At 45.7% G+C, this 11,409-nt stretch overlaps 1 protein-coding gene across 2 annotated transcripts in view; it reads right to left on the bottom strand.

Moving 5' to 3' along the window:
• LOC119955309 (synaptophysin-like protein 1) overlaps nucleotides 1–11,165 on the bottom strand; it is a 35,214-nt gene extending 24,049 nt beyond the window's left edge. Inside the window, exons 1-2 of one of the 2 annotated variants that reach the window (XM_038781392.1) lie at nucleotides 10,962–11,165; nucleotides 10,804–10,874 (exon numbers count right to left, since the gene is read on the bottom strand). In XM_038781392.1, coding sequence (XP_038637320.1) covers nucleotides 10,804–10,872 — 69 coding nt within the window. In that variant the 5' untranslated portion in view covers nucleotides 10,873–10,874; nucleotides 10,962–11,165. Of the gene's footprint in view, nucleotides 1–10,803 lie in introns of both variants that reach the window. The other variant, XM_038781393.1, reaches the window with a different exon arrangement.
• Nucleotides 11,166–11,409: the final 244 nt, after the last annotated feature.

Consider the following 11,409-nt stretch of genomic DNA (forward strand, 5'->3'; position numbering starts at 1 on the left):
TGTTTAACATCTCTCCTTGGGAATGTCTGGCTCTGGTTTGAGGGAGGCCTATCTGATTGATTACCTGGAATATTAGGGGTTTGAATGGCCCTGTAAAATGGTCGAGAGTATTCGCTCATCTTAAGGGCCTAAACTCTGGTTTTCTTTTTTCAGGAAACCCATTTACATATTAAGGATCAGATAAGGTTACGCAAAGGATGGGTTGGGCAAGTTTTGTCTTCTAGTTTCATTAGTAGGGCCAGGGGCATGCCAATTTTAATCAATAAGTCCAGTTCGCCCCATCCCCAATTGATTGTGACTGACCCTGGTGGTCGACATATAATCATTTGTGGCTTCCTGTTGAACATCCCAGTAGTTCTGGTAAACGTCTATGCCCCAAACTGACACGGTAGCACTGTTGCGTCACAGCGCCAGGGTCCCAGGTTCGATTCCCGCTTGGGTTACTGTCTATGCAGAGGCTGTACGTTCTCCATGTGTCTGCGTGGGTTTCCTCCGGGTGCTCCGGTTTTTTTCCTCACAAGTCCTGAAAGACATGTTGTTAGGTGAAATGGACATTCAGAATTCTCCATCTGTGTACCTGAACAGGCACCGGAATGTGGCGGCTGGGGAATTTTCACAGTAACTTCATTGCAGTGTTAATGTAAGCCGACTTGTGACAGTAATAAAGATTATTAACTGGGATGATAGAAATTTCATTTAACACTCTGTTGGTTTCCCTCCCCAACCTTGACTCACATCATCTTATTTTTGGAGGCGGTCGGGGTGGCACGATGGTGCAGTAGTTAGCACAGCTGCCTCACGGGGCGGAGGGTTCGATCCCGGCCCTGGGTCACTGTCCCATGTGGAGTTTGCTATTCTCCCCGTGTCTGCGTAGGTCTCACCCTCACAAGCCCAAAAGATACGCAGGATAGGTTGATTGGCCACAAAAAACAAAACTGGGAACTCTAAAGTTTATGGGCAGCACGTTGGCACAAGTGGATAGCACTGAGGCTGCACAGCGCCAGGGTCCCATGTTCCATTCTCCGCTGGGTCACTGTCTGTGCAGAGTCTGCGCGTCCTCCCCGTGTGTGCGTGGGTTTCCTCCGGGTGCTCCGGTTTCCTCCCACAGTCCAAAGATGTGCGGGTTAGGTGGATTGGCCATGCTAAATTGCCCGTAGTGTCCTAAAAGGTAATGTGGGGAGGGGGGGGGGGGGGGTTGTTGGGTTACGGGTATAGGGTGGATACGTGGGTTTGAGTAGGGTGATCATTGCTCGGCACAACATCGAGGGCCGAAGGGCCTGTTCTGTGCTGTACTGTTCTATCTATCTATCTAAATTGCCCTAAGTATCCGAAAAGGATGGGTGATGTTACTGGGTTACGGGGATAGAGTGGAAGTGAGGGTTTACGTGGGTCGGTGCAGACTCGAATGGGCCAAATGGCCTCCTTCTGCACTCTATGTTCTATGTTCGTTCTAAATTTATATAAAAAATAATAAAACATTTTTGGAGGCGATTTGAACAGCGTTTGGGACCCTAAATTGAATCGTTCTAGAACGAAATCTTTGCTTCCGTGTGGCCAGGACTTTGTCATCTTTTATGTCCCAGTTTGGGGGGTGGGAGGGCAAAATAGACCCCTGGCGATTCTTTGCACCTCAATGACATGGTATTCTCCTTTTTTTCCTCATGTTCACCATGCGTACTCTCGCATCTACCGTTTCATTTTAGATAGGGCTCTCCTCCCATCGGGAGTGGTGGCTGATTGTAATCTCTGACCACGTCCTGCAACTTTGTTCGGACTATTGCTGGAGTCCGGCCCCACCCAACACCCACCCTGGAGGTCAGATACTCATTCACTGGCCCAAAGATTTTGGGAGCGCCTATCCATCTCTAATTACGACTACATCACATGAATAGGTCTGACTCACTCATCCTTCCACGTTGTGGGAGGCTCTTAAGGCCTCCTCAGGGAGAAATTATTTCTTAAAGCGCACATGTGCAAAGATGAAGAATTTGGACCAGGTGGGCTTCATTTTAGAGGCAGATCACCAGTACTCGCTCGATCCTACTCCAGAGCTGAATGTCAGCAGAAAAAGCCTGCAGACCCAGTTTGAGCGACTAACCACCAATAAGGTGGTCCAGGGGTATTTTTTACAAAATGGGGAGAAGGCCAGTTGTCTTCTGGTTCACCAACTTAAACCCTGTGAGATCCCCCAGATAGGCTGCTGCAACCCCATTCCAGGTCAATGCAGCTTTTAAATCCTATTCCTGTGACCTGTTCAAATCTAAGCGTCCCACGGGAAAATTGATCATGTCTGATTTTCTGGATAACCTGCATATCCCAGCTGTCGAAGCAGTTAAGAGTTTGTGAGCTGGACTCCCTGTTACGAGATTTTAAAATATATTGGTCTGATGCAGGCTGCTAAGGCCCCTGGCCCGATTGCTTTCCGATTGAATTTTGAAAGAAATTTTCAGGGCAGCTCGGGCCTGTTGCTAGAGATACTTAATGACTCCTTATCCCATAGTTCATTGCCTCCGGGCCTTACTCAAGTCTATCTCCCTGCTCCTTAAGAGGTTCAATCTGACCCATTTCGCTTTTAAGCGCGGATGTTAAGCTGCTTGCTAAGGTTCTGCTGCTCCTGTTGGAACATTGCCTTCCAAGTATAATTTCTGAGGACCAGACAGGCTTTGTAAAGGACCGTCAATTATCAGCCAATATACATCACCTTTCAAATGTTATACTTCTCCCCCTCCCCTGCACCCGAGCCAGAGGTGATACTGTCTCTCGACGCAGAAAAAGCATTGGACAGGGCAGATGGGACTATTTGTTTGAGATTCTCAGGAAGATTTAAATTTGATCATACATCGTTGCTTGGATCCGCTTGTTATATGATGCCCCTGCGGCCAGTGTTTGCGCTAAGACTTTAAATTCCCCTTGAATCAGGGCACCAGGAGGGCGCCCCACTCTCTCCACTTCACCCTGGCAATAGGGCTGCCCTCTATAGCCTTGAGGGCTTCCAATTAATGGAAGGGTATTAACTTGGATGGTGTGGAACATCTGGTATGTCTTAATGGAAATGACCTACTTTTATATATTATGGACCCAACTCCCTCAAACGATGGCATAAAGATGACACTTACCTGGCTATAAATTAAATGGAGGAAAGAGGTTTTCCAGTTAATGCCCCAGGAAGGTGAGCCCAATTAGGCACGTTCCCCTTCCGCCTCTCAGGTACTTAGGGGGTTGGGGTGGTCCACAATTGGAACTCACTTCACAAGTTCAACTACTCAAGCCTGGCCACTAACATCCAAAAAAAATCTTATTGTGGATCAGCAATCCCAGTTCAAACTGGGGACAAATGGAGGCTCGATCTTGCACTACATCCACTCCCCTAGCCATAGTTACTGCATCATTGCCCTTTTCTCCCGCCTAATTCTCCTCGAACCCAGTGATGGTCTCCGATCTTAGAATCTGGAAACAGTTCCCACAACGTTTTAAACTTCTTTCCTTTTCCTCACTGGCCCATATCGGTAACAATGACCTTTTCTCGTTTTCTGGGTTGGACTCAACATTTAACTTGTGGAAATTGAAAGGATTTGAACATTTGGTGACCTGTTTGCGGAGGGGAGTTTGCCAGCTTTAGAGAGTTAGCGGACAAAATTCAGCTACCGACTCCAGTCCTTTTCATTACTTTCAAGTTTGTGATTCTCTTGCACCGCTTTCCTTTCATTCCCCCTGGCTCCTTCTTCCAGAAAGGAATTCTAACATCGGCATAGCCTGGTAGGGTGTCTATCTCAGACCTGTATGGCCACATTCTCTTGTCTGATCCCTCCTCACTCAACTGGGTGAGGTTGAAACGGGAGGGTGAATTGGGCCCTAGACTCACTAGCGAGACAACTCCATGTCCTCATTATCGGTGGAGCCTAATTTAGTTCAAGGTGCTCCTCAAGGCAAGGATGAGTGGGCTTTTGCCAAATGTTGAGAACATGTGATCGTGGTTTACTTGGCCTGCTGATCATGCACACATGTTCTTGTCCTGACCCATACTGCCAGCTTCTGGACTTCCTATTTTAGCACCATGTCTGAGATTCACCGTTTATAATTACGCCCATGTCCACTGGTGGCCATATTTGGGGTTTTGGGCTCACCGGTAGTCCACTGTCGCTTAGAGGCAGACGTTACTGCCTTGGCGGCACTGACAGCTCGGAGGCGGATACGAGTTGGAAATCTCCAGTTCCGCCTAGTGCCTCTAGCTCAGGCATTGTCAAACTCGGGGGCACGACCCACGGGTGGGTCGGGGGCGGGAGGGTCGCGGAGACGTCCGCCACGGCGCCCCAATCGGGCACATTCGCGAGCAACAGCCGTAGCAGCCGGCTGTTAATAATGCCGGCTGCAAGCAGTCTCCAAGATGGCCAGGAACAGATAAAAAAAATTTGGTTGCACTGCGCATGCTTACACGATCATCGTTGCACATGCGCAAATATGATCAGGCACGCATGCGCAGTGCGGCCACATTTTTTTAATATGGTCACAGCCTTTTTTCTTTCCCATGTTCAGGGGGCCAAAGGGACAAAACGGACAAAGGGACCATTAGGGCCAAAGTGACACAAAGCCATTTCCTCCAATTTTGTCAGCAACAAACAAGGTAAGAGAAAATGGTGGGTCACGCAAGTCGGCCAGCGTGGGTCGCGAAGGTCGGCCTTCGCTAATGTCCTTTGTGCACTTAGAAAAAATTAAATTCACCATCAGGGATTCAGTGGAGGGATTGTACCTGAGATGGTAATCGTTTATTTCCTTTTTGAAAGGCCTAGACACCGTCAGCTGTTAGGAGTTAACATGTAAAACCTTAATAAATATATATATTTTTTAAAAATCATGAGGGCCGGCACTGCTGCAACACGGCGCCAAGGATCTGGGTTCGATCCCGACCCCGGGTCACTGTCCGTGTGGAGTTTGCACATTCTCCCCGTGTCTGCATGGGTCTCACCCCCACAACCCAAAGTTGTGCAGGGTAGGTGGACTGGCCACACAAAATTGTCCATTAATTGGTGAAAAAAAGTGGGTAAGCTGAATTTATAAAAAAAACATGGGGAGGTAATGGCATTGCCACTGGATCAGTAATCCAGAGATGTTCTGGGGCTCCACATTCGAATCCCATCACGGCAGATGGTGAAATGTGAATTCAATAAAAATCGCGAATTTAAGGTCGATTGTCGCAAAAGCTTAAGGAAATCTGCCATCCTTACCTGGCCTACGTGACTCAAGATTAACAGCAAAGTGGTTCTCTCTTAAATGCTCTCCGAAATGGCCCTGCAAGAAGCTCAGTTCTAAGGCAATAAGGGATGGGCAATAAATGCTGGCCTTGCCAGCAACGCCTACGTCCCATGAATGAATAAAGTGAACCCAAGTCTCTGAGAATCTAAGCTGTATAGCCAAAAGAGCACTTTTAAGATTAAAGCGCTATGGGAACAGGCAGGTAGGTGGATTTGAGACCAGGAAGAGATCAGCACGATGGCAGAGCAGGCTAGATGGGCTCAATTGCCTACTTCTGCGCCTACTTCCGATGCCTGCAATATTCGATTGCCTCGACTGCCCCTTAAGGCCCCTTCGACAATCCTCCAGTACATTATAGAGTCATTTCTTACCAATTTTAAACAGTTGGTGAACTATTTGTATGAATTCTAAGAGTTGTCCGTGTAAGACAGTACATTATAGAACAGTACAGCACAGAACAGGCCCTTCGGCACTCGATGTTGTGCCGAGCAACTATCACTCTACTCAAACCCACGTATCCACCCTATACCCGTAACCCAACAACCCCCCCCCCCCCCCCCCCCCCCTTAACCTTACTTATTAGGACACTACGGGCAATTTAGCATGGCCAATCCACCTAACCCACACATCGTTGGACTGTGGGAGGAAACCGGAGCACCCAGAGGAAACCCACGCACACACGGGGAGGACGTGCAGACTCCACACAGACAGTGACGCAGCCGGGAATCGAACCTGGGACCCTGGAGCTGTGAAGCATTTATGCTAACCACCATGCTGCCCTTATGTTGCTAAAACGACGGGCCTCCTCATACTGCCAGCTCCCAGTTTCAACCCAGCCAACAGAACGAGGAAAACTAAATTGAGCTTTTCACCTGTGAAGCAGATGGAGCCGTGGAAAAAGTGTGAGGAAAACATACAAATGCCAGCTGTCAAAATTCCATGCACAGATAGGCTGCGATTGGAGTCTCAGACGTGGATCAGCACAGTGCCGGAGTGAGGGGGGGGGGAGAAACCTGCACCCAATGACACCCAGAGGACTACTATGTGTAACCAGAAAAGTCAGCAACCATTGCATCACTTGGGACATTTTACACATGAAGGAAAAGAAAGAACTTGTATTTATACTGTACTTTTCACAGCCTCGGTACGATACAAAGCTTTCGGTGGATTGGCCATGCTAAATTGCCCATAGTGTCCTAAAAAGTAAGGTTAAGGGGGAGTTGTTGGGTTACGGGTATAGGGTAGATACGTGAGTTTGAGTAGGGTGATCATTGCTCGGCACAACATCGAGGGCTGAACGGCCTGTTCTGTGCTGTACTGTTCTAAATTTACACCAATGACGTTTTTTCAAACTGCTGTCAATGCTATAATGGAGGAAACATAGTAGTCAATTCCCACACTGCAAGCTCTCACAAAGAGCAATATGAAGGTGCTATTTAAATGCATCCTGTTGTTTAATACTTGCTCTAGCGACGTGTGCAGGTCTGACTGAATAAACTGTTCCTAACTCAAAAAAGCATTACAAAAATTCAGGATGGGAATATGGAGCCACTGTTCAAGACACCCAATAATTAACCTCAAGTCAAACACCAGCATACATAACAAAAAGTTAAAAAATAAACAATTATCTAAACATCGGGAACAATAGCCCTCAAAAGTGGGAGGTATTTAAAACTCAATCTGAGGTGTCACAGTGGTTAGCACTGCTACCTCATGGCACCAAAGACCCGGGTTTGATCCTGGCCCCAAGTCACTTTCCATGTGGAGTTTGCACATTCTACCCGTGTCTGCATGGGTCTCACCCCTACAACCCAAAGATGTTCAAGGTAGGTGGATTGGCCATGGTAAATTGCCCCTTAATTGGAAAATAAAAACCTCAATCTGGAATGGATTTGGGTTGCAGTATAATGATCATTAATGCAGCCCAAGGCAAATTGTTGACATCCAATATTTTCCACCCCTTCAAGCTTCAGAAATCAGGGGTAAAGCTTCCAATCTCTTGTACCCAAACCGAGATTCATGCACATCAAATTTCCACAGTGGAGAGAGAGAGATTGAAGATACGTCTGAACATGCACAGTAGAGGGAAATGAGACGACATATGAACTTAAAAAGTTGGAAAAGACAATTGAGAGTTCATTTCATTGGGGCCTTAGAACAGATACAAAAATGATGTTTCCTCGGGGGCAGGAAGGGTTGAGAGAAAGACTGGAGGGAGAGCATAACTTGGGACGATCAATACATACCATGAATCCAACAGGGAATTCAGAAGAAACTTCTTTACCAGAGAGACTGTGGAACTTGCTACCATAGGGAGTGGTTGAAGCCAATAGTATCAATGTGTTTGAGAAAAAGCTAATCAAGCATACGAGGGACAAGGCAATAGAGGGTTACAGTGATGGGTTGAAATAAGTAAAGCTGAAAGGAGGTTTGAGCGAAACATAAACATTTTGCCACATATCCCTGTAAGGCCAAATATTCAAAATATGGGTGGCACAGTAGCACAGTGGTTAGCACTGTTCCTTCACAGCGCCAGGGTCCCAGGTTTGATTCCCAGGTTAGGTCACTGTCTGTGCCGAGTTTGCACGTTCTCCCTTGTCTGCATGGGTTTCCTCCGGGTGCTCCGGTTTCCTCCCACAAGTCCCGAAAGACGTGCGGTTAGGTGATGTGGACACTCTGAATTCTCCCTGTGTACCTGAACAGGCGCCGGAGTGTGGTGATGAGGAGCATTTCACAGTAACTTCATTGCAGTGTTAATGTAAGCCTACTTGTGAGAATAAAAGGTTATTTTTAAAATTCTGATGGTTTTTGATAGTGAGGGTCAGTGGCAGGGGACACCGATTTCAGATGATTGCTAACAATGCCAGCAGAGAAGCGAGTTGAAATATTTTTATTCAACGAGCTATGTAACATTCTGGAATTCAAAGCAGATCCAATGATAACTTTTGACCGGGAATTGAATATATATTTTAAAAGAAAAATAGTTTCAGGACTATCGAGAGAATAGGAGAGTGGAATTGACTCCTGGCTGTTTCAGAAATCCAGCGGACACACATGATGGGTTGAATGGCCTAATTTGATGGTCTTTCATTCAATTAAATCCAAACTCCGTGTTCAAACCGTACCAGATTTGAGCATTTGCTTCGGTCCTGAAGTATTTTCTGAAAATATTTAATCCATTATCAAATAGCTTAGATAGTAAATTTTGGTTTCAGCATGAATTAATCAAACTTATTTATACACAGGAAAATTAGTCTGCGTAAGGAGCAATAGATTGCTTTTCTCTTTTTTCCAATGGAGACGATGTATGAGCATCTTTTCTGAAAGTCAAACAGCAGTAAATTTTAACGAGAAGTACAAACTGTGCAGTTAGATGGCACAATTATAATTTCTTGTGGTTTGAGGTTCAACAACTCAGTGATCATTAGGAGGTAAAGAATAGAGTTTACAAAGTAGTGTTAAACGGTTAACTTTTTCAGCAAATTAGGTTGCACAATGGCGCAGTGGTTAGCACTGCTGCCTCACGGCATCAAGGACCTGGGTTTGATTCTGGATACCGGGTACTGTCCGTGTGGAGTTTAAACATTCTCCCCGTGTCTGTGTGGGTCTCACCCTCACAACCCAAAGACGTGCAGGATAGGTGGATTGGACATGCCAAATTGCCCCTTTCATGCAGTTCTGACTGTGCCCAATACTGATCTATAAGGAGCACCGAGGGGGGAATTAAACAACACCATAATGCACAAGTTTATTTTTTAAATGATGCCACATTAAACGTTCGACTTGAGAAGTTGTAGGCTTGTGATTTCAAAAGAGCAAATCCGAAAAGAAGCCACAGTTGGAGGTTACAAAACCAGAAGTTGTGTAAGCTGGCCATTCCAATTTTCACCCCAAATGCAACACAAACAGGACAGGCCTTTTGCCTGCACTGGTTAGCAGTGATATCCACCAAGTCAACCAAAGTCACCAAATGCGCTTCAGTCTACAGTTAAATGTGCCCGAGCACCCAAACACTGCACACTATGCATCAGATAATTTACACCAAATACAGTAGTCCATTCTCTATTTGCTATCATAGCTTTCATTTGCAGGTGGAGAATGTCTCCTCACATTTACACTGCTGAAACCACCTGCTAGTCGATCCATCAGTAGAATGAGACACCCCCATTTTTATTTTAACTGGGCAGAACCGTGAATCCAATCAGTGTCAGAGAACTAGACCATGACACCTAAACCCTGAGATAAAACAGGACTGAGGCTCAGCTACCACAGGAGTAATATCCCCTCTTCAGCAGGGGCACCTTGTGTTTTAAAAAAACTCTCCTGACAGGTACTTCCCTCACTTTCATAAATAAAAGATTAATTTAACTAGTTATCAATCGTTCTACCAAATAAATGGTTAATTTCACGAGAAAATATTAACTTCATTAATAAAATGCTGATTTCCCCAGTAAACGGTAATTTGAGTAATCTACCATTTGATGGTGAAATTAATGTTTATTGCATTCATTACAAAATAAAAGTTAAATTCACAAACAAGCATTCATCGCACTAATAATCTAACATTACTTTCACTATAAAATCTTAATTTAGTTAGTAATTCAACATTTTGCTAGTTATCCAATATTAACTACACTTGAGCATTAATTTCACTCGTAATCCAATATTATCTTCATTAGGAAGCACTCATTTCACAAGTAATCCAATATTAAATTCATTCACCCGAGGAAGGAGCAGTGCTCCAAAAGCTCGTGTTTGAAACAAACCTGTTGGACTTCAACCTGGTGTTGTAAGACTTCTAACAATATTAACTTCATTAGTAAGCATTCATTTCACTAGTAATCCAAGATTAACTGTACTAGTAAGCATTAATTTCACTAGCAATCCAATATTAACTACACTAGTAAGCATTAATTTCACTTGTAATCCAATATTAACTTCACAAGGCATTAATTTCACTAGTAATCCAATATTAAATCCATTAGTAAACATTAATTTAACTTGTAATCCAATATTAACTTCACAAGGCATTCATTTCACTAGTAATCCAATATTAAATCCATTAGTAAACATTAATTTAACTTGTAATCCAATATTAAACTTCATTAGTAAACATGAATTTCACAAGTAATCCAATATTAACTCCATTAGTAAACATTAATTTCACTAGTACTCCATTAGTAAGCATTAATTCTCCATTGATAAACTAGCTTTAGTTTCGTATATATTTGATTTGAGATTAAGCAGAAAATCTGCTGCCAATTCCCCTCCTTCCCTGCAAGAAGCTGACATCGAGCCCCGGGGCTGATCACATGGCAGAGCCGAGCAAGGCGCAGCCGAGCCCCGGGCCCGGGATCCGGGCCCAAACCCCCAATCCTCGGGATCCGGGCCCAAACCCCCAATCCCCGGGCCCGGGGCCCAGTCCCGGCTCCGGACCACTCAGCCCCGAGCTGGAGTTTGAAGCAACCTTTTCCCCGAGCTGACAGCGCCCCGCTCGGGCCCTCCCTCGCCCAAATAATTAATTCATGAAAAGACAAGAAAGCTGCAGCTCACCCACTCCAAGATTTTGATAAAGCCGATGGGCTCCTTCAGGGGCCCCAAGTCCAGCTGCATCCCGGCCATTCCTGCAAAGGCAATGGGAGAGAGACCTGGAGTAAGTGAGTGAGTGAGGGGGAAGTGGCCCCGGGTGAAAGTGCTGCTCCCGCTCCTACCTGTCCACCGCCTCCACTTCCTGCGCTGGCAACTGAGCGTCGAGTTCCTCCCCGAGCAGCAGCAGCAGCGGAGCAGTGAAACGTCAGCCTCCTCCCTGCAGCGTCCCAGTCAGTGTGCAGATTCCAGCTTCCTGCTCACAGCTCCCCACACCGGGCAGAGCAAGCACTCAGCAACAGGTAAACTGGGAAAGTGCACCAGCTTCCAGTCCAATCCACACACACAAAAAACTGGCAATAAACTCCATTAAAACATCTCAAACAAAGGCACTTTGCGCTTCTCTTGATGTGCATTTAAGGACGTGGACAGACGTTGGGCGGTTTCAGAATTTGCACAAAACCTGGGAAGTATTTTGAACTCTGGTGGCGAATGGTTGAAGCTAGTTCCTGATAGACAGCGTGGGCAGCAGGCACGTGGCGGGTGGAATTTGATGCCAGGGAGTTGTGAAGT

This window comes from Scyliorhinus canicula, chromosome 20 (genome assembly GCF_902713615.1).
Source record: "Scyliorhinus canicula chromosome 20, sScyCan1.1, whole genome shotgun sequence".
NCBI lineage: Eukaryota > Metazoa > Chordata > Chondrichthyes > Carcharhiniformes > Scyliorhinidae > Scyliorhinus > Scyliorhinus canicula.